We start from the raw sequence: 24,792 nt of genomic DNA on the forward strand, positions 1-24,792 counted from the left end.
ATTCGCCGTAACATCGGTGAAACATCAAAATTAAGAAAACATTTTTCTAATAGCGGTCGCCCCTCGGGAGGCAATGGCAAACGTCCGAGTGCATTTCTGCCATGAAAAAGCTCCTCATAAAAATATCAGCCGTTCGGAGTCGGCTTGAAACTGTAGGTCCCTCCATTTGTGGAACAACAGCAAGACGCACACCACAAATAGGAGGAGGAGCTTATAGAACTTTCATTTAAAAAAGGTTCTGATAAAATTTCCTTATCAATTAAGAAAATAAAAGAAACAAGTTTTGCTTTTTTGGTGCAAATTTTTATTGAATATAACTGAAACTAAAAACGCAATTGTCGTCGACGAGTATCATTTAAAGTTGATGGTGCGGCTTACTTGCCACCGCCACCGCCACCACCACCACCGCCGCCGAGCTCTAGCTCCAGACCGCCACCGCCGCCGCCGCCACCACCACCACCTGGCAATGGTTCAGGATTGGGATTGGGCATGGGGTTGGGGTTGGCTGAAAAGATACAAAAAATATTTGTGTTATTAAAGTGTTTAAGTTGTCTTAAGTGCAGCTTATGTTGTTGGTTTAGAATCCTGCAGATCAACTGCAAAACATGCGACACTCACCGAAAGCCAAAGCAAGCAAAGCCAGCATAAAACCAAAGAAAAGTGTGAACTTCATGTTGCAAATGTTTCGAATGCAATGATTTCCATCTCGAATGCTTCTGCTTTTATACAAAATCTAATCGCATCACAACGCATTGAGTAGCATTGAAATGCCAACTGGCAGTTACGTAACAGATAACGGCCGTTTGCTGTGTCTGGCTTATTGAGGTTATTAGCAGGCGCAGCACGAGATTTTCTAATTGCTCACAAGAGATGGGCGACAAGTGCGACTTTGCAGTTCTTAGAAATTAAATCAGGTTTCTCCCAAGACAATAGCGGCATAAGGCGCTGCTTGCTCGACCCCGACATCTGACATGTTCTACTCAATGCGCAACAACAATCCTTCAGTTTTAGTTGGCATCTGAATAAAATGCAATATTTTATTATATATTTATTAAAAACAATTCTTGACGAATGTAAGTTATCACATTGACAAGTTAGCAAATCACCTGCACAAAGTGTTTCTAATAAATCTTTGCCTGACAAACAGACATAAATCTTTGTCCCCCCTATTGCGGGGAAAAACATAAAAATACCGAAGTTAATAACAAATTGTAGTTCGAAAAATAGGGCGTAAATATTAACATATTGTTGAAAAAATATGCAAAGCAAAAAGCTACTTTCTTTGCCGAATGCTTTAACTTCACTTTATTAATATTTTTATTTTTTTTTATTTTTGAAAATGTAAAAATAATCTTACTATAACACCATATGGCAAAATCAACTTTTTTCCTGGGTATTGGACCCAAAAAATTTTTTTTAAGATATTGAGTCATAAAGAAAAAGTAATTTCTCTGATTTTCATAGTTAGCCTCTGGTATAATGGAATGTTTTTGCCTGAATCCGAATTGGTGGCAAGGTATTATTTTGTCCTTTTGTATAATGGGATCGATTCTGCAAAAAGTAACTTTTCAAAAATTTTTGATAAAACCGGTAGTAGACTTATAGGTCTGTACGAAGTTACTTGCGTAGGATCTTTGCATGGTTTTGATATTGCGATAATTTGAGCAATTTTCCATACTTTCGGGAAATATTTCAAGTTCAAGATTTGATTGAACAAGTTCCTTATATACGTAAGCCCCTTCTCTGGGAGTTTTCTTAAAATTTTTCCAGTTATTAGGTCGTATCCTGGCGACTTCTTAGGATCAGTTCTCTTCCATATGCATTGTTTTATTTCTTCTAATGTAACATTTTTTTGTTTGCATGGATCTTTTTTTGCGTGGGTCGGGAAAAGGTTTACATTAGGCGTATTGTTCGTAAAAGTACTTTTGAAGTGTTTTGCGAGAACTTCAGCCTTGTCAAGATTTGTTCTAGTCCAGCTGCCATCAAATTTTCTGATAGGTGGTTTGTATATTATAAAATTTTATTTTCGAAAAGTGAATAGTTTGTCGTTATACCGGGTCCAAGTTTTTCGATGCGTCTCTTAAGTTTCATATTTTTTTGGTCGAATAGCATTTGCTTGATTTCCTTTGTAGCTGCGTTTAGCTTGCTTTTGCCAAGTGGCAGCCTTGTTATTTGCCAGCGTTTACGTAAGCGGTTTTTGATTTTGATTTTTTCTTGGATGTGTGCAGGTATATTGTAGCTCGAGGAACAGATAGTTTCTTGTGGAGTTGATTTCATAGTGGCGCTCATTATTGTGTGATTAAAATAGGCTATCGCACTGTCGTTTTCGTCAAAGGTCTTTAAGCTTATTTTATTGTTAAGATTACGGATGACTATTTCCCTAAATGTATCCCAGCAGGTTTTTTTGTTATATATGTTTCTATTCGAGGATTCCTTCGTATATGTGCTCTGATATATCATTACTATTGGGGAATGATCAGACGACAATTCAATTAACGTTTTAATTGACATATCTTCGTGGTTAACGTTTTTGGTTATAAAAAAGTCGATCAGATCTGGACTTTTTTTTTGGATCAGTTGGCCAGTATGTTGGGTCGCCACTACTTATGAACTTGCTGTTGTTCCTTTTTATGGCGTCCAATGAATTACGTCCTTTGGAGTTCGTCAATCTTGAACCCCAAATTGCATTTTTAGCATTATAATCCCCGCCAGCTATGTATCGTTTGCCAAGTGTTTTCAAAAAGTCGTGGTATTGTGGTATAGAATTTATCTATTTTGGGGGACAATATACAGCAGAGATTGTTAGTTTGCCACCTTCATCTTCAATTTGGATCGATGTCGCTTGTATGTTTTCTTTTTCGTATTTTTCTAATTCAATGCATTTAGTGTCTTGCCTAATTATTAGCGCTGTGCCTCCATGGGCTTTGTTGTCAGGGTGGCTTGTGACAAATATTTTATAATTGGGTATTCTTGCAAAGCTTTTGTCAGTGAAGTGTGTTTCAGAAATTAGTAATACATCTATTGAATTATGGTTTATAAACACTATCAGTTATTTCAAGTGTTGGCCCAAGCCGTTTGCATTCCAAGCGACTATTTTCAGTGTACTTGTGCTGTCCATCTATTTTGTTAACGAGCAGTGTTATAATATTCATTATGTTTGACATTTGTGTGAAGACCTGCTTCCTCATTTCTTTTAATTCTTTGATGTCGTCATTTGAAGTTGCTTCAGAATTTGTTTCAGAATTTGTCACACCCGATTGTGGGTTGTGAGTTGCATGTGAATAACAAAAAAAAGTAAAAATATGGTCGAAATACGCCTGTTGTACCTATTTCAAAAGTATATAACTTTTTTGTTGAAAATTTGGTTTGGTCCAATACCCAGCCGAGTGCTGTACACTGTAATCTTATAAAATATCTGTTGAAAACGTATAACATCATCATCATCATCATAGCATCACAGTTCTGGGGTGAACCATTGCTTCTGTTACAATTCGCCTCCACGTCACTCGATCATCAGCTTTTAGTTTCATTTTAGAAATGCCCATAACTCCTTCAATGTCATCTCTCCATTGTTTTCTCGACCGGCCTCTTCTTCTGTCGCCTTGTGGATTTGTTTCGATGATCTGTTTTAGAGTTCTGTATGAAGTTGGCTAGACACGCGACATGACCCTGCAGCATTGTGAATATATTTTTAGAGGTGTGCTACGTAGTAGACCGTTATTCGGTTCTGAGCCAATGTGAAAAAATTAGCTTATGGGCTGATGTCACTTGGGTGGTTTGTTTACCAATAAACAGAGATTGTGTTAGTGATATACGAAAAAAAAAACAACCAATGACAACCTCTCGTTGCGATCTGAACACCGACTGACTGGACGAGTGTGTGAGTATGTGTGAAATGATCGTGCAGAATTCGGGTGCAGTATATCCCAAGTGACGTGGCAGCCAGAGTTTCCCTCACAATTTTGTTTTGAACCATAGTTAAAGAGCAAACCTGGCAATCTAACATATCATCCTTGGCCCCGTGTATTCCCACATTACCCAAATATTGACAGGACGCGATTCCTTCAAATTTTATTTACATAAATTCGGACATGATGTCGACCCCTACTGCACCTTCTGTCCAAATGACGTTATTGAAGACGCAGAACATTGTTTTTTTTTGTCTGTCCGCAATTTAAAATCGAAAGGGTTGACTTGAGAATAATGTTGGGAAACCAATAAAGTTTACTAACTTGGTTGGTATTTGCTTGAGTCAAAAGAAAACAGGTTATCCTCTGCTTTAAATGTAGCAAATGAAATCATCACGAAGTTGCGTTACGTCTCTGCAAATTTTCATGGAAAAACAATAGGCCGCTCCCCCTCCGCGAAGTAAGGCCTATCAGTAGTTCCACAGGCCAAGGGAAACGGAGCAGTGGTGAGTTCTTAGAGCGGCTAGCCGAAAGGTAAGTTCCTCACTTGGGCTTTCAATGCCTTGAGCCACCTCTACAACAACAAAAAAAAAACATATGAATAAGTACCATCGTAACGCAGTGATTTTCACGTGAATAGCAGTTCAGCATAAACATTCCTCGTAAATGTTTGGGAAATGCAGCAGAATGCTTGGGGAATATGAAAGTCCGCGGTCGAATATAAATCCGGGTCATTCCTTTCAACATAGAACCGACTATCATTGGTTTCAGATCGAAACCCACTGTGAATTTGTTTTGTGTTTTGTTTTATTGTCTCTTTTGATACATTAAATAATTACACTGCGTTACAAAAACGAACTTTTTTTCTGTCCTATGAACCAAATACACTTTTTCGGAAAGGGAGGAAAAAATAAAAATACACGTGTATCGGCGATTTTCATGTACACGTCAGAATTTTTTTCTTATGTATAAAATAGTAGTTCGCCTGTGTGGACTTTGGATCAATTTTTAACCTTTTTTCCGTGATCCAATCGCGCTGAATTTCTGCAGGCAGACTCTTGGAAATGTTTTTATTATGTAAAATTAACAAAGAAAAATTTTATCAATTCTCAGATTTTCTTGAATTTTTTTTCTAAAAAAAATTTTTTTTTCTAAATTTTCGGCATAACTTTTAAACAACTTATTAACCTTTAATTTATTGTTTCATACAACATACTCTGTGCCGTTTGTGTGTTTGTTACAGTTCCGATCATCCGACAGTTGCGCTACTATGAGACGTACACTTTGACAATTGTTTTAAGTTCTGTTGCGCGAAAACGTCTTTCTGTATATTTTATCTTACGAAAAATGCAGTGCCCGACTCGAAATAACTTTTGTTACGATTGTGGCCTATTCGCACCAAGTAAAAATTGTTAAAATATTACGAAAACAGTGGTTAATTCGTTTCAGAAAATATTCAAGACTGCTTATGTTCCTTACTTGTGGTATACTCCGGAGGTTGTGTGCGACTATTGCTATAGAAATTTATGCAAGTTTACTGATGGAAGGTCAACAATAAAGTACTCTGTACCAACAATTTGGCTACCACGTACGGAGCACTACAGTGAACTGTGCTACTTTTGCGTAACTTTTACTCAAACTAAAGGGTACCAATACTTTCGACGCAACAAAATTCGCTACGCTAATGCAGAATCGGTTATTCCAGCGGTTCTGTACTCACCAGAAGAACGTATAGCGGCTTCAATGGAGATTTTTGATGATGTTCCCGAATTAAGGGATGGAGAACCAACAGTAGCACCAACAATGCTATCAACATTTCTTGCAGCGAATGCGAGATGCGGGGAACTTGGGACTGCAGTGCCGCATTCAGTAACGCAAGCCGACTTCAATGATCTTGTACGAGAAGGAAATTTGTCAAAGAGAACAGCCGAGCTCTTTGCATCACGCTTTAAGCAGTGGAATATAGTGGCGGCTGTTTTTAAAATAACAGCCGCTCGTGATCGACGTAGCAGTATTCCATATGACGAATTTTTTAAATTGCACGAAGATCGGAAAAAAACCTGGCTTATTGTTGTGATATTGATTCGATGTTTGAAAAAATTGGTTAGCCTCATATTTCAGAGCAGTGGCGACTTTTCATCGATGCATCGGTCAACAGCCTTAAAGTAGTGCTGCTTCATATCGGTAACAAACATCCAGCTGTCCCGATCGCATATGCCACCAACCTCAAAGAAACATACGAAGGCATGGAATTAATATTACAGCTGATAAACTACCAAGAGCATAATTGGAAAATATGCTGCGATCTAAAAGTGGTCGGATTACTCATGGGTGTTAAGCGTGGATTTCCAACGCACCAGTGCTTTTTGTGTACATGGGAAGGTCGCAAAAGAGATCAGCATTACACTGAATTTAAGTGGAAGCCGCGAACATGCTACAAAGTAGGCGTAGAAAGTATAGAAAATCTACCATTAGTGCAGCCATCTCAAATCATTTTGCCATCACTACACATTAAGCTCGGTGTCGTATCAAATCTTGTTAAAAAACTGGATCGAGAGGCCGAGGCGATTGCAAGTTTGCGCAATATTTTTCCGAAACTGAGTGGCGCAAAGATTCATTCAGGTTTAAAGTTATAAAATACAAAAAAAAAATTGTGACGTGTTTATGAAAATCGCCGCTACGCGTGTATTTTTATTTTTTATCCCCTTTCCGAAAAAGTATATTTGGTTCATGGGACATAATGTGTGTAACGCGGTGTTATAATCAAGTATCTTTGTTGTAGTCTGTAAGAAATAATGTATTTATAGATTTACTATAAATAAATAAATAAATATACTAATATAGTAATATTAATAAAATATAATATAAGCAGAATGATTATTTCGCTCATTTAATTAAATATGTAAATAAATCAAAAATATGTATATTTTATAAATTCACATAACATTTTTTTATTTGGAATATACGCAAAGTAATTAGGTTATCTGTTGATGAAGTATTTAATTTATTTCATAAATTGATGGGCGCCTCCAGCTAATAGTTAATATTTTATTTGCAATCAATAATCGCCAATTGGTGCGAAAGATCATGAACCAAGACTGGGAAATGCCAATCATAAAAATTGTACGTGGAGTTTTTTACGCGATAAATCACGGCTCTGCACGGTGTGCATTCGTCACACTGTAAATATGTCTAAAATCTTAAATACCACGTATTGTGTAAATATCTGTGTTTGGTGCCATAGCCGCTGCCCAGCTGATAACAATGCAAAGCGCCTGCATTATCAATTAAGGGTTTTTCAGAGAGTTTTTTGTTACGCGCTCAACTTAGGTTTTCATGGGAACTCTTTAGACTTGGGGTTTGCCCGTCCTTTGTTAGCACTAATAAGTATTAAATGCATTTACTTGACGTTTGTGACTTAGCCTTTACCTGCTCAGATAGACTCCCGTTCGAGCTGATAAGAATTCAGTTTCTATAGCATCTATAAACAAAAACATAAGCAACGGAGACATCGCAAAAACAAGTATTAAAGATTAGCACAATTAAGAAGCCACATTTGCACGAGCTATCTATAGAAAATTTAAAAAAAAAGTATTTTGTTCATCTTTCATGCATATTAATTGGCGCGTGATGCTGGTAGAGGCGAGCAAGGCAAACGTATTTTTCAATTTTTACGTTTTGGGCTTAGAACAGGACGCTCTATTCCAAAAAAATGTTAGTTATTACAAATTGAAATAGGCATGGTATGTATATTTTATGACAATTGTTTTATTATTTAATTTATGATATGAGGGAGATTAAATGCCTGATCCTCTAGAAAAACAAAACGCAAACATGCCTCTAATTGGACTTACAAAAGGCCACATTAACGAATTTCTCAGAAAGTGGGAGGAAAAGAAATTCATTGAATACTGGCGAAATTCTATCGGTCAGCGAAAAGCGAAACAATTCCTAATTTCCACAGAAGAATTTCTGACTACTTTTGCTCAACAGAGACTTAGCACGCTCCCGCCGGCATGTACCACTAGTGGTTCATTGAGGCCTGTCCCAATGGACGGCTTGTACCAATGGGCGGTTTTCTGAGAATGCCAATAACAGTTTTTTGAGCAAAATGGAGAGAAATAGCTTACATAGTCGGCAGCTCTCACTGACCGATATGCAATTACGGTTACAACAGCGCCGTCCTCTGAAACAATCTTGGAGTTACAGAGCCGCCAGATGCTGAGAACAACAAATTCGGTCGCCGGCGGGAGCGTGTTAAGACTTTTAACTTCACAGGCCACTTTAGCCTGAGATATCACTAGAACAAAATTGGTCAATGATCGTCTACCGATTCTGTGAGATGGACACTGAAAATTCAGGACACATTATTTGTGAATGTCCTGCACTAGGCAGAAGAAGGCTACATCACATTGGTCGTACTGCCGTGCATTCATATAAATTATGGAACAGGAAACCCCAGAATGGCCGCCGTAGCCGAATGGGTTGGTGCGTGACTACCATTCGGAATTCACAGAGAGAACGGAGGTTCGAATCTCGGTGAAACACCAAATTAAGAAAAACGTTTTTCTAATAGCGGTCGCCCCTCGGCAGGCAATGGCAAACCTCCGAGTGTATTTCTGCCATGAAAAAGCTCTTCATAAAAATATCTGCCGTTCGGAGTTTGCTTGAAACATCAAGACGCACACCACAAATAGGAGGAGGAGCTTGGCCAAACACCTAAAAAGAGTGTACGCGCCCAGAATGTAAACCCCAGAATGCGCTAAAATCAAAAAAAAAAGCTTAAAATATAGGGTAACTCAGCAGGCTTTGCACAATACATCTCATTTGGTCGCAGTGCACCGTAGACTTATACGAGGGGTGCCTTTTATATGTCGGGATTAGAGAACAAAAACAAATTTTAATCATCGAAAATCACTTTATTGGCTTTCAAAATATTCTGCATGAAGATCTATACACTTTTGCATGCGTTTAAACCAATTGTCGAAGCTCTTTTGCCACTCTGAATGAGGTACCTCCAACACATGCATTCTGAATGCCGCAACCGCTTCTTCAGGTGTCGAAAAACGTTGACCTCTCTGTTTGTTTTTTACGTATGGGAATAAAAAGAAGTCATTCGGTGCCAAGTCAGGACTATACGGCGGATGACCCATTAATTCGATGTTTTGGGTGTTCAAAAATGCAGTTGTTTGAGCCGATGTGTGAGAGCTCGCATTGCCCTGGTGAAGAGTGATCCGTCTTTGGCGATTGGTTTTCCTAATTTCTTGGAAGACAACTGGCAAACAAATGGTTGTGTACCACTCAGAATTTACTGTTCTGCGTTGTTCTAGTGGTACGGTTGCGACATGTCCAGTTTTTCCGAAAAAACAGGCGACCATTTGCTTGGAAGTTCTTCGTGCGCGAACAACTTTTGTTGGATTTGGCTCATCTTGAAACACCCATACAGTCGACTGCTGTTTACTTTCAGGCGCTTACGCGTAAATCCATGATTCATCACCTGTCACGATGTCATAGACGTGTTTCGAAGCCCCGCGATCGTATTTTTTGAGCATTTCCTTCGACCAATCGACACGAGACTTTTTTTGGGCGATTGACAAATTGTGTGGGATCCAACGCGAACAAATTTTTTTGACAGTCAAATGTTTATGCAATATTGAATGTATGCTGGTCCCACTAATGCCTAAGATTGTCTCAATCTCACGACAGGTCATATGACGATCTTGCAATATCAGTTCGCGCACAGCATCAATGGTTTTCGGAACAACAACTGATTTTGGACGATCTTCACGAACTACGACCACGATTGAATTCACCATACCATCGATAAAAACTGGTCCTTGATGGAGCTTCATCGCCAAAAAATGAATTAAGTTCATCCATGCAATGTTGCTGAGTTAATCCACGTCGAAAGTTGTAAAAAATAATCGCACGAAAATGTTCACGATATAATTCCATTTTTGGACCGAGATGAATATTTTAAGTTACTGTAAACAACACAAATAGCGCTGGTATTACGTAACGTTCTGAGGACGTAAAAGCCAAAAAATGTCAAACTTTGCGATGCAGCTGTCAGTTGCCAGATTGCAACACTAGGGTTGCCAAATCCCGAAATATAAAAGGCACCCCTCGTAATCATAATAACAATTTATTTACTCATCGTCTGTTTCAATACACCATTTAGCGCGTTTTATATTACAAGTTAGCAAACGAGCTTCCTATGTATGAGTACTATATGTCCCTTTTAGAAATATTGTTTAGAATGGTGACTACTATGGTTGGAAGGGGTTCAATCCATCCATACCGCCTTGCTTTCATCACCAAATGCAGTTTCGGAGATCGATAATAGTCGCAGGGCACCAAATTAGGTTAGTAAGGTAAATGGTGAAAATAAATAATTTGCATCTTCGCCAGAAATTCACTTAATATAAAACTCTTCATCGATTAGATGTTGCATTACCATGCAAAAGCAACGAACTACCAATTTATTGAGCACAGGAATACTTAAAAATGCGATCCACATTTGTTTAAGGAGGCCCAATTCCATTTCAATGAGTATCACAGACGATTTCTTAGTTTGGTTTTTAAAAAAACCACGCCCTTTTTCTATGTTTCCTGTGTCTTTCATAGTCACTAAGCATTTCTTTGTCCGATTGAAATCAATAAACAATCACTTCCATATGATTGCTGAAGCATTTGGTGAGTTTTGGTTAAAGTTTTACACAATTTTACATACTATCTTGATCAAAAAGTTGCCGGAAAGTATTCACAAAATTCAAATTATACATGTATACTGCATAGTTTATTCCTCAAAATTGATATTATCACCTTCAAAGTACTCCGCATTAACTGAATTGAGCTTATGCCAGCGTTTGATCCAGCTCTCGAAACAAACCTTTCTGGAACTTTATTTTCGGTATAGCCATCAGAGCTATCTTTGATTTCTCAATTACTTCCTTTCGCCTGTTAAACCGCATTTCCCGTAGTGGTTTTTTCGATCAAACAGAAAAAATGTAGGGAGCCATATACAAATTCACGCCAATTGGTGGCGCTGTGCGACGGTGCGTTGTCATGGTGCAAAATCCACGAGTTGTTTTCCCATAAATACATTCTTTTTGGCGAATTGCGAATTGCTTTAGGTAAACTGCTTGACGTCTCATAACGCCTAAATACCTAATACAGGGTTTGATTGAAAAGTAATGAGCCTTCCCGCGCGGAGCGTCTGCCAAGCGATCAACCGAATCGGCTGGTGGGGGAAAAAGATCGTTGGACCTTCCCCTTCCACTAGAAACCGGTCCTAGTTCGCTGGCAACAGCGGTGCAGTCAACATCGCTCCGCGCGTGAAGGCTGTTTTAAAAGTGTGTTAGGATTTTGCAGTGGCGAAAATGCAGCGATCGTTGGAGCAACGTTACCCGCTCAAATTTTGCGTAAAGCTGAACAGTTTGTACCTCCAGGAAGCACCGTAAACGCGGCATTTTACAAAGAAGTGCTCCTTCGGCTGAAAAACCGCGCCGCCCGGGTTCGGCCCGACCTTTTGCATGAAATTTAGGACCCTTGGGTCCAATTTTGCAGCGACACAGCTCAAGCCCAAATCATTGACTACAGCCATAAGAAAGTCACCCAGAGAACTATTGACTTTCGATTCTTAAGTTACATAAATTACGTAAATTGAGAAAATTATGCTATGATGTGATTGATATCTTTTTAATTCAATAAATCTTAAAAAATTTGTATGTAAGTACTTACTTACTTAGGTGGCCATAACAGCCCGTTACCGAGTTACGGCCGACCTCATTAGCTCTCTCCAGGCGCCTCTGCTCCGCGCGCGCCTTCTCCGATTCTGTACACCAATCGAGCATAGGGTTTCCTCCACCTGGTCTTTCCACCGGAGCAATGGTCTTCCTCTGCGCCGGCTCCCTTGGACTTCGCCATCGAACACCTTCTTTGCTGGAGCTTCTTCATCCATACGCACGACATGCCCTAGCCAACGCAGGCGTTGAATGGCGATGCGTTGAACTACGTTAATGTCGGCGTAGAGCTCATACAGCTCATAGTTCATTCTTGAACGGTAGTCTTCGCCAACGCGCACAGGACCGAAGATCTTATGAAAAACTTTTCTCTCGAACACGCCAAGAGCGGCTGCATCGCTTTGTGACACTACCCATGCCTCTGCGCCGTAAAGCAACACGGGTATGATGAGCGTCATGTAAAGTGTCAGTTTGGTCATGCGAGAGAGGGCTCGACTACTCAATTGCTTACTTAGCCCATAGTAACAACTATTAGCAAGAGTGATTCTCCGTTTGATCTCCAGGCTGATATCGTTGTTGCTGTTAACGGCGGTGCCAAGATAAATCAATTCTGGCACAACTTCGAAAGTATAGTTGTCCGCAATGACGTGCGTTCATACACGCCGTGTGTTCCGCGTTGTAGACAGCATATACTTCGTTTTACCCTCGTTCACCGCCAGACCCAATCGTGATGATTCCTTTTCGATAGCAGAAAACGCAGCGGTGACATCTCGCCGATAATGTCAATGTCATCGGCGTACGCAAGGAGCTGGACACATTTGTAGAAAATGTACGATGCACACCTGCTTTTCGGAGCACCCCTTCCATCACGAAGTTGAAGAGGTTGCATGACAGTGGATCGCCTTGTCTGAAACCTCGAACGGTACTGAATGACTCGAAGAGGTTATTTCCTACCTTGACGGAGCTGGTTGTGTTGCTCAACGTCATTCTGTAAAGCCGTATGAGCTTTGCTGGTATACCGAACTCAGACATGGCCCTTTCCGGCTTTCGAACGCAGCTTTATAGTCGACAAAGAGATGATGGGTGTCGACTTGCTTTTCATGGGTCTTTTCGAGGATTTGGCGTAATGTGAAAATCTGGTCAATGGTGGACTTACCACTTCTGAAGCCGCACTGATAAGGCCCGATCAGTGTGTTGGCAAACGGCTTAAGTCTTCCACATAGGACGTATGTAAGTAGAATATTATTATTATTAATATTTTAATATTTTATGATTCACAAATTTAGCTATCTGCTGAAGAAATTCGGTTAGACATTTTGTTAAAACCTAGTAACCCAATGTTTACATAAATTAAAATCATTATTTGTTATAAATAATTGCTATAAATATCAGCCTCATACAAGTCAATGTCAAGCAAAATCTTTAATCTCTTTGTCTTTGTAAGTTATTTGGGCTAAATTTTTTTAATATTGTATTAATTTTTAAATTCACATTTATTCAACTTTTAAAAATCTGTATTTTAAAAACATGTATTTTTCAGAACAAAAAAGAAAAAGAAAGTGTGTTTAAGGGCAGGAAAACATCAGACGGGTCCCCTAGTTGTAAATAAAAATACCAGATGATAAGGAGATGTATACATATATATATATACACAGTATGTTCAATAAATAACATAACTTTTCAGATGTAGAATAAATTACGTATCGTACTGTGTTTGAAAGTAATTTTTTATTCAAAATAGTCTCCATTTAGCTCGATACAACGCTTAGAACGATCAACCAATTTCTGCATGGACTTTTTTATGTCATCTAAGGGAATGTTCATTAACACCTGTGCCACGGCTGCTTGAATGGCTGGAATATCATCATAAAACGCACCGTTCATGGCAGTTTCAATTTAGGGAACAGAAAATAGTCGCATGGTGATAGATCAGAAGAATACGGAGGGTGGTCGATGACACAAATATTTTTTTGCATCAAAAATTCACGAACATTTTTGGTTTTGTGAGGTGGTGCATTATCATGCAATAAAAACAGCTGTTTCCCCTCTGGATATTCAGGTCTTACACGAACAATTCTTGACCACAAACGATGTAAAACTTGTAAATAGTATTCCCCATTAATAATTTGACTTTCTGCAACAAATTCCTTGTGTACAATACCCTTGGAATCGTAGAACGTGATCAATATGATTTTGATTCTTGACTTCTGAAAACGCAATTTCTTTGCTTTTGGCTCCCCTTTCGTCTTCCATTCTGCAGATTGACGCTTAGTTTCAGGGTCATATTTGAAGCACCATGTTTTGTCTCCAGTTATGATCGAATCAAGAAAATATGGATCGTTTTCAGCTGTTGAAATGATGTCTTTACAATGCTCTACACGAGCGATTTTTTTATCTTTATTTAATTGGTTTGGAACAAAGCGTGCACAAACCTTTCTTTTACCCAAATCGTCAGTTAAAATTTTCCCAATAGTACCAGTAGATGAATTTAATTCTTCAGCCAACATTCTTACAGAGAAATTTCCGTCAACAGCAATGATTTCGCGGACTTTTTCCACCAATTCAGCACGATTACGTGCTTCTGGACGACCAGGTCTTTCATCATCATTCAAATCTGCACGACCATTTTTAAATCATTTAAATGAATTATATACATTTGAACGAGCTAAACAATCATCGCCATAAACTTTTTGCATCAATTCGTACGTCTCACTGAATGTTTTTCCAAGTTTAACACAGAATTTAATATTTTCTCTTTGCTCCATTGTATTTTTACGACACAAGCACGAAACATACTGTCAATAAAAGGCGCGTAACTTGTCAAACCTGTCAAATGATTTACATGAAGTTGGCTGCGGTTGAAAGCTGACGCTTGTACCTTTTCAATATGACCAAAGTTTAATAGATAGATCTACGTGTTCCATGATTTAAATAAAAAGTTCTGTTATTTATTGAACATACTGTGTCATATATATATATAGATATACATATATGTATGTATGCTTTCCGCAGCAAGTATATTTTGCTATTGTATTTACAATTCGTTAAGGCATTAAAAGTTAAACTCAATTTCGGTTGATAACCTTGAGGGAATAATACTCGTAGCATGACAGTAAACTTGACATTGGCATCAGCTTCATGCTTAAACTAATTTTCGGTTAATGACTGAATTTGTTGGCGATTGAATCTCAAAGTTAAAGTTTAATAGTTACATTTGTACATATTTATTTGAATTTATGTCGGTAAGAGAGTATGACGTTCAGTGAGACTTTGAAACAAAAGACACCAAGCACATTTACATGCAGGGATTAGAATGTTGTTGTTCTACGATGCTTCTAATTTGCAGTAGACGCTAGCTTATGTGAACTAACTCAAGCTGGACTTGTTCTCTTATTTTATATATATTTGTGTGTATTACATATATTGGGTTGGCAACTAAGTAATTGCGGATTTCACTCATAGATGTCTTCAGTTAAATTTTTAGGTTTGCAGACGTAGTACAAATGTAAAACACATTTTGTTATTTGATAAAGTTTTTGGATCGATTGTGTAGTTTTCGTGTGGCGTTCGCTGAAAAATGGAAAATCAAAAGGAACATTTTCGTCATATTTTGCTTTTTATTTCCGCAAAGGGAAAACCGCACCGCAAGCTCATAAAAAGTGATGTCCTGTTTATGGTGACAAAGCCTTAAAAGAACGGCAGTGTCAAAATTGGTTTGCTAAATTTCGTTCTGGTGGTTTTTTACTCAAAGATGAAAAACGCTCTGGTCGTCCAGTTGAAGTCGATGACGCCCTAATCAAAGCAGTAATCGATTCGGATAGGCACAGTACGCAGTACACGTGAAATTGCAGATAAGCTTCATGTATCACATAAAGGGTTTTCCAATAAGAGGCGTTATTCCCGTAAAAGATCAATGGTTTCGTTACTTGTGTGGCACGTAACGCCGTCTTGTTGAAAATAAACGTTGTTCAGATCAATACCTTCCAATTCCGGTCATAAAAAATTGTTGTTCATCTCTCGATAGCGCAATCCATTCACCGTAACTGTTGCTCCAGCTTCAGTTTCGAAAAAGTAAGGTCCAATGACTCCGCCAGACCATAAACCGCACTAAACAGTCACACGTTGAGAATAGAGAAGTTTTTTAACAATAACTCTTGGACTTTCTGAGCCTCAGATACGACAATTTTGCTTGTTGACGGAAATGGGCCTCGTCACTCAAGATGATTTTTCGATGGAATTCCGAATAATTTTCATGCATTTCAACGACCCAATCAGCAAAGACACAACGTAGTTGATGATCGGCCGGCTTGAGTTCTTGTGTTAACTGAACTTTATAAGCCTTAAGACCCAAATTTTTAAGCACCATTTTCGGTTACAACAACAAAATAACACCGGCCGCGGTAGCCGAATGGGTTGGTGCGTGAGTGCGGTCGCCCCTCCGAGTGTATTTTCTGCCATGAAAAAGCTCCTCATAAAAATATCTGCCGTTCAGAGTCGGCTTGAAACTCTAGGTCCCTCCATTTGTGGAACAACATCAAGACGCACACTACAAATAGAAGGAGGAGCTCGGCCAAACACCCAAAATGGTCTACGCGCCAATTATATATAGGTTGTCAGAAAAGTCTTGCAAGCGCGTAGTTCTAGTTGTATTCGTCGCATCGGTTCACGCTAGAGCTTTTTGGAAAGCTCTTTTCACGTGCTAACACGTGTTTGATTAATTGTTGTTTGCTTTTAGTCGTTCGTGAGTTATAATGTCGCAAACCTGGAGCAAAATAAAGAGAAAATACGGCATATTTTACAGTACTACTACGATAAAGGCAAAAATGCATCTCATGCTGCCAATAAAATGTGTGCAGTTTATGGACCCGATACAGTTTCCATTTCCACCGCACAACGATGGTTTCAACGTTTTCGTTCTGGTGCAGAGGTGATCGAAGATGCGCCACGGTCCGGAAGGCCTGTCGTCAAAAATTGCGATAAAATCGGTGAATTGATCGAAAGGGACCGGCATAGTAGCAGCCGTAGCATCGGCCAAGAGCTGGGCATGAGTCATCAAACCGTTATAAGCCATTTGAAGAAGCTTGGATTCAAAAAGAAGCTCGATGTATGGGTGCCACACGACTTGACGCAAAAAAACATTTTTGCCCGTATGGATGCATGCGAATCGCTTTTGAATCGCAACAAAATCGACCCGTTTTTGAAGCGGATGGTGACTGGCGATGAAAAGTGGGTCACTTACGACAACGTGAAGCGCAAACGGTCGTGGCCAAACGCTCATTTCGGACCTGTACTGCCAACAACTGGACCGCTTGAATGCAGCACTCATGCAGAAGAGGCCATCTTCGATCAACAGAGGCCGAATTGTCTTCCATCAGGACAACGCCAGGCCACACACATCTTTGGTGACGCGCCAGAAGCTCCGGGAGCTCGAATGGGAGGTTCTTTTGCATCCACCGTATAGTCCGGATCTCGCACCAAGTGATTACCACCTATTTCTGTCCATGGCGAACGAGCTTGGTAGTCGGAAGTTGTCCACAAGAGAGTCCTGTGAAAATTGGCTCTCCGAGTTTTTTGACAATAGGGAAGCGAGCTTCTATAAGAGGGGCATTATGAAGTTGGCATCTCGTTGGGAACTCGTCATCGAACAAAACGGCGCATATTTGACTTAAATCGCATTATTATAACCAATTTTATGAACAATTGAAAATTCAATAAAAATACCGCAAGACTTTTTTGACAACCTTTATATATATATGGGAAAACCCTTTACATGCACTGAAAATCACTTAAAACAATTTGGCTATGTTCAAAAACTCGATACGTGGGTTCCTCACGAACCGAAAGAAACGCATTTACAGCTGCGATTTGTCAATATCAAGCGGAAAAGATCGTGAAGCAGGCCAGGTGAACCAAGTCAAACAACATCAAAGGCTGATATTCATCAAAGGAAGGTGAGATTGCAAAAAGATTGTCCACTTTGAGCTCTTACTACCGAACCGAACGATCAATTCTGATGCCTACATTTAACAACTAACGAAATTAAACAATGCAGTTGAAGAAAAGCGGCCCGAATTGACAAATCAAAAAGGTATTGTTTTCCATCATGACAATGCAGGGCCACACACATCTTTGGCTACTCGGCAAAAGTTATTGGAGCTTGGTTGCGATATTTTGCCACATCCACCATATAATCCTGATTACTTTGATTACTTTTTGTTTCGATCTTTACAAAACTCCTTCAAAAGTTTCAATAATGATGATGAAGTTAGTTGAACGTGAAGAACCAGAAGTTTTATGAACGTGGGATTATGATGCTGCCTGAAAGATAGTAAAAGGTCATTGATCAAAATGGGCAATACATTACAGAATACAGTTATTTAGTTCCATGAAAAAATTGTCTTTGATTTTCTAAAAAAAATCCGCAATTACTTATTTGCCTACCCAATATTTGAGTGTATTACATGTACATAGCCTTTCACACGTATTTTCTTAGATAAGCAACAAAATATTTATTAGATTTCAACAAAAAAGTGCCAAGTTTTTTAATGAAATAGCTTGGTTAATCTTTATTTTGAAAAACAGCATATTTCTCGTTTGAAATGAAACAATTGTTGAAACTAAATTTATGAAAAATATAATTAAGCAGATAATTGTGTTACTAAATTTAAGCTAAATGCATATTTTCGCCTCTCCATTTTCTTCGGAATGATTGCTCTCTAAATTTGCGAAAAACCAGCAACTAACCAACTAAATTTGGGAATCCAGTAACCAGCCCTTCAGTCAATAAAAATCCTGTTAAAAGCAGTATAAACTTCTGAAGCGCTTCGTCTTCAATTATACTGTTATCAGTCTAAATTTTATATGCCAACAATTTAATATCGATATCTGCCACCCAACTAAGAAGTACAATTAAAAACCAACAGTCGCATATGCTTTGTATTACTGTCCTGGACTCAGAATGATTTATAACAAAAATAAATACTAGTATTTATCCAACGTAGAATCTCTTGCCAACAAGTGCTACTTTGCACTAAGTAGGCAATTGCCCAGTAAAGTCCTCTATTAGCCAACAAAACTCACACTCTACATGGCTGTCGTCGTGCCCGTTCTATCGTATGGCGCAGAAGCGTGGACGATGACAACATCCGATGAAGCGTCGCTTGGAGTATTTGAGTGAAAGATTCTGCGGAAGAGTTTTGAACCATTGCAAGTTGCGTTGGCGTGTATCGTAGTCTATGGAATAATGAGCTGTATGAGCCTTACGACGACATGGACATAGCGCAGCGAAAGATACAGCGGCTTCGCTGGCTGGATCATTACGTCCGAATGGATACAAACACTTCGGCTCTGAAAGTATTCGATGCGGTACCAGCCGGGGGTAGCAGAGGAAGGGGAAGGTTAAACTCGGCCAAAATCACGTAATCGGCCCCAATCAAGAAGAAGGTTGAGAGTCAATTGAAAACGATGAGCGGTTATGATAGGCGATTGCGGCGACGACACGTATATATCGATGGTTTTCGAGAAAAGCGACACAACTCAAAATTAACTCAAATTCGGAGTTTTGCCGTTAAAAGCAAAAATCAACTACAGAGTTTATATATTTTTATCTGGAAAAGCGTCATGAGCGAATCTTGAAGCAATTCTGAGAGATGGCGTTAGTGTCGTTTTGTCAGGTGATCGAATTGGCGCGTCACTTATCTAGAAAACTAACCCAACTCAGTATTTTGTATTTTTGAATTATGCCACTTTTCTCGAAAACCATCGATATATATGTGTATGTATGTAGTTGAAACATTTTAAACGTTTCTTCCGCATTATGCAAAGGAAACTAATCGCAGAAATGGACATGGTATTGATTATGCATTTATATTAAACATGAACATCTTGGTAAGTATGTATCACATTCCATAGGTCAAAGTAAGATATGTGTCGGTAAAGCTCAAGCCACTTTAAAAGTAACAATTGTCGAACGAATTTTTTAATCTGCGTACAAAGTGAAGACCAAAATAAACTAAAAAACTAAAAGCTAAAATAGAAACGCCAGGAGCTTTGTTCTGATAACTTCGAATTTAGTTATTCAAAATTGTCCCCTCTGGCCTCGATACACTATTTTGCGCGATCTAAAAGCTTTTCGAAATAGTGTTTCAGGTGCATTGTCATGCAATAAGCGCCAGCTTCTTACTTCGCGTTATTCGTGCAATCACCAGTTACAATGTTGCAAAGAAAGTTCCCGTCTTTTCTCACCTCTTTTATGAGGTCTTTGGAATGTTGAATTATGAGCAAATTTTTGGTCCTCAGTTTACTTTTGCGGAATGAAACGTGCACAAATCTTTCTCTCAAAGCCCAAAAGATCAGTTAAAATGCGATAAATCGATGTTTTGGAGATATTCAAATCCGATTCCATAAATTTCAAAGATGATTTCGATTCATTTATATATATATATTAAACATGAACATCTTGGTAAGTATGTATCACATTCCATAGGTCAAAGTAAGATATGTGTCGGTAAAGCTCAAGCCACTTTAAAAGTAACAATTGTCGAACGAATTTTTTAATCTGCGTACAAAGTGAAGACCAAAATAAACTAAAAAACTAAAAGCTAAAATAGAAACGCCAGGAGCTTTGTTCTGATAACTTCGAATTTAGTTATTCAAAATTGTCCCCTCTGGCCTCGATACACTATTTTGCGCGATCTAAAAGCTTTTCGAAATAGTGTTTCAGGTGCATTGTCATGCAATAAGCGCCAGCTTCTTACTTCGCGTTATTCGTGCAATCACCAGTTACAATGTTGCAAAGAAAGTTCCCGTCTTTTCTCACCTCTTTTATGAGGTCTTTGGAATGTTGAATTATGAGCAAATTTTTGGTCCTCAGTTTACTTTTGCGGAATGAAACGTGCACAAATCTTTCTCTCAAAGCCCAAAAGATCAGTTAAAATGCGATAAATCGATGTTTTGGAGATATTCAAATCCGATTCCATAAATTTCAAAGATGATTTCGATTCATTTTTGACAAATTTACGAACAATTTAGATGTAGCTTTCGGTGGTTACTGGTTATGTTCATTGTCATTTATGCCCTCACAAACATCTCTGAAACGTGTAAGCCACTCATGTACTCTGGCACGAGATAAACAACCATCGTCTTAAACTTTGTGCATCAGCTCAAATGTTTCGGTAAAACAAACAACGATTTTAAAACAAAATTTGTACAAAACTCATGTTTGTACCGATGACACAAACATACTGACACTTTAGATGCAATAACTTCGCTTCCACTGAACCGAATGTCACCTAGCTGTCATTGGAAGTCAGCTAGGGATGCAACCATCAAAAACATGGCGCCATCAAAAACATTTTTATGACGCCAGTCTTCTTTATTTTGAACTTCACCTAATATACCACAGAAATACCCATGACATAAGAATTGTCAGCAAAAACATCCAAGCCCTACCCAAAACCTTCGCGGATATTGAAATTATAGCTGGTGGAATTGGCCTTAAAATCAACGAAGATAAGACGAAATATATGATAACATCCAGAAAAATTACTTAAATTAAAAACTGAGTAGAGACAATTCAGCAAGCCTCACCATCGATGAGTGAATTCGAGCAGCTAACAGATCGAACGCGTCACTAACGAAACCCTTCAAATCGAAAACTACTAAACAAACAGTGCAAATTGATTCTGTACAAAACCATCATTAGACCATGGAGTTGAATCGTGGACACTAATTGACGTAGATAAAGCAAAACCAGAAACCTTCGGACGAAAAATATTCAGAAAGTTTTTTTTGAGTAATCAAAGTGCACGGCGAGTAGCGTATAAGGTGGAACGACAAGCAAGACCAGCTTATAAATGGAGAAAATGTGGTACGCTTCATCGAAGCGCACCGGTTAAGATGGCTGGGTCATATAACAAGAATGAGCGGTACGACGGCGCAGAAGAAAATTGGAAAGCTAGAGCGTTCAGCGCTAGAGCAAGAGGTAGACCAAGAACAAGATAGGCCGACGAACTAGAAGACTATTGCTGATAAACTTAGGCTAAGGAATTGGAAAAAAACTCGAAAGCGGTCGAGATGTATAGAGGTCCCACGTGCGGCAGGCCAAAGCGCACAAAGACTTGTAGTTTCACAAGATAATCATGTTGATTATCATTCAATAATTTTTAATTTTTACTGACATTCTGGAGCTTTAAACGGGCTCTATTCGAAATATTTCCACAATCAGCTATACTTTTATTCTTACTTACTTTTACTCTTGTATTATCGCATTTGAAGCGATACTCAGCCAAACCATCGATGCACTTTGCAAATGACACTGTTTTGTGTCACAAATGTTGTCGAAAATTGGTGTTCATTTTGCATGGCGTTCCTCTGATGCTTCCCTGGCAATCATATAAATGGAAATATTTTGTGTTGTGCTGCCGCGATAATTTTTCAATGCCAGGATGGAAGGTTGTTACCACTAAATGTAATCTATCTAACAAATCCTGCATAATTCTCTGGTCATCGTTATATATGTACATACATATAATTGTAAAAAATAAATAAATACTGTAGCATACTTATATTTTATAAGTATTAATGTATTTATTTCTATACGGCAATACCTTCTACTTGTTAAGATTTAATTTAAAGTTTCTTACATATATGGCAATGCCCTAAAATTGTAATGACTGCTAGTTAGATGTCTTTTTTCAAACTTTAAATTTGAATTTTCTAATATAATAGGATTGCATTTGCCTATAAAAAGTCTGCGCGCTTTTGAAAAGAACACATTCCGTTTGGTAATCGGCGGTGAGCAGAGCTTAGGTGCTTGCCAATGGCCATGATTGCTGGTTTTGGCCCCCTTACAAAAGGTCGCATTTAAAAAGGATGAAGAAAATGGAAATATATATAAATATAAATAACTTTTTGCTTAAAATGGTAGCAGAATAGATCTTTTTTAGGTTTATTATAAAAAAATATATAGTATAAACGGAAATTGCCAAGTATGATATTAAAAAAAAAATGGTTTAACTTAATGCCAGAATTATATTTTGTGAATTAATTTTTAAATTCAAAACTGATCACGAACTATCGCACTATTATGTTACCTAAGTATTATCACCTTGAATTCTTTTATAGAAGAAGCGAATTCATCATGAATTTGGTTGACTAAAAACAAACTTTGAACATTCTCACGGCGCTTTACTTTACCATGCCTTGCCCACGTAAATTTGGAGTTTTGACCACCCAGTCAAGAATATTCTTATATTCATAAATACTTAACAAACTACCTGCACTTATTTAAACTAATTATAATTATATCGACGGCAGCTGCCGTAGCCGAAAAGCTTGCTGCGTGACTACGATTACCATTTGGAAGTGCAATGATTCAAAGGCCCGAGCCTGAAACACCAAACGATAGGAAATGTTGTTTGTAATAGCGGTCGCTCTTCGGCGGCCTCCGAGTGTATTTCTGCCATAAAAAAGCTCCTCATAAACATCATCTGCCATCCGGAATCTGTGATTAATTACATATTGCTAAATGAGCTCTTGTTGGTAACTTATGTATTTTTAAAGTAACCTAGTAAGTACTTTCCCAACCTATATTTGAAAGGCATCGGTCTCAAATTGTCAAAACGTCCATCTTTCACGTTCATTGCCCCAAAAAGATGCGCTACCATATCCTGATTTAGGCTGTATGACAAGATGTTTTCCATATCGTTTTGGTTATGGACATACCGAGCAAGTTCTTGTGCTTAAAAACCCTTTTCAAAGCAAACTTTTTTTACTACAAATTTTACTTTTCTTCCACTTTTGATAAACATTTCTAGAGCTAGCAACCCAGTGTCTTCCTAAGGGAGCCGATTTGTCAAGAAAGAACGAGAAAGCTGCTTACTAGCAAACCTTTTATCATTGAATCATGGTCATTACCTACCTAACCTTCTATAATTCAATCATGCAGGGTGGACAGCGTTGGCTGACCGCTGCAAAACAGGTGTTGCTCTTGCTCGCGCAGCTTAGCTTACTAAGTGCATTTGTTTTCCGGAGTTTTTATTACGGCTAAAATACTAGATTTATATATTATAATAAATTAAATTACGTTTTATAATAAAATAAATACAAGAATACAACAAAAACTAAATACAACGTTTGTGACTCCACCCAATATAAAATTTACAAGAGCCCACGCTCGCCCACGGACCTTCGAAAAACAGAGATGCCTTGCCAAAACGCTGTACAGCTAACAATTCGAAATCAATGGCCTTTAAAAAATTACTATGTATAGCCCGTGATTTAAGAAAAAAAAATCTTTTTTCTAATTTCAGCTTTCCGGCAAAAAAGAAAATCGGAAAAAAGCTTTTATTTACGGACTTTAGAGTGGCTTAACCCTTTAATGATAAATGAAGTATTCATAATTAAAACAAATGATTTGACATTATTGAAATTTTACCAATTAAAATTTAACTAAAAAACAAAACACTTGAAAAAAGTTTATTGAATAAATATTGAATGACAAAAGATGAATTGGATTTTGCTTTGTGAAAGGTGCTTTGTTCCCTTAATTGCATTTGCGCAGTCAATAAATATCATGTACATATGCACACGTGTATGTATGTATGTATGGCAAGGTTTGTTTGCATGCAAAATGCAAGCAATTTCGGGATTTTAAGCTGCGCGGTTATCAACTTCTTTCTTTGGACTCGTGTGCGGCCACTTATTCTCCTATACTCGCATCAGACTATTTGCGTTGTTGTTATTATTTTGCTTTTTTCTCTTTGATGAGTTTATAAATATAATATCAAAACATGACAAAACAGTATTTAGCTCTCAAGTGAATGGATCGATTCTGAGTGCTTAAAAGGTTTTTAATATCGCACAAGCAAAAATGATTGCAGAATAAACAAATTCAGTTATCGGTGTCTGCAGTTATCGGAGTATTCATAAAATGAAAAACGTAAATAAATGCATTGTTTATGTTGTAATATTTACAAACAGACCGACTTTTAAATAATGGTTGAAAAACTTATTTTCATGTTGTTAGTCAACAGTAGCGTGAGTTTGTCATCTTTCCGGTGCCAATCAGAAAATGGGTGCAGCAGTGAGTAAAGCCTTAGCACTTTGTTAGTGCCATACAGGCAGAGGAATTTGGGTGA

The 24,792-nt window shown here is 38.2% G+C and overlaps 1 protein-coding gene across 1 annotated transcript; it reads right to left on the reverse strand.

The window, feature by feature from the left end:
* Positions 1-281: 281 nt before the first annotated feature.
* On the reverse strand, positions 282-730 carry LOC128856685 (glycine-rich selenoprotein-like). Its single transcript, XM_054092000.1, has 2 exons — positions 619-730; positions 282-505 (listed from the first exon to the last, which is right to left on the reverse strand). Exons 1-2 carry the CDS (start codon positions 671-673, stop codon positions 375-377), a joined length of 186 nt encoding a protein of 61 aa, XP_053947975.1. The 5' UTR covers positions 674-730; the 3' UTR covers positions 282-374.
* Positions 731-24,792: the final 24,062 nt, after the last annotated feature.

Source organism: Anastrepha ludens, chromosome 3 (assembly GCF_028408465.1).
Source record: "Anastrepha ludens isolate Willacy chromosome 3, idAnaLude1.1, whole genome shotgun sequence".
Lineage (NCBI taxonomy): Eukaryota > Metazoa > Arthropoda > Insecta > Diptera > Tephritidae > Anastrepha > Anastrepha ludens.

Bases quoted from the DNA above. Each gene is read 5' to 3' on its own strand.
- LOC128856685 (XM_054092000.1), bottom strand. From the start codon at position 673: ATGAAGTTCACACTTTTCTTTGGTTTTATGCTGGCTTTGCTTGCTTTG. The intron at 506-618 runs GTGAGTGTCGCA...GTATCTTTTCAG, and splicing joins TTTGCTTGCTTTGGCTTTCG to CCAACCCCAACCCCATGCCC.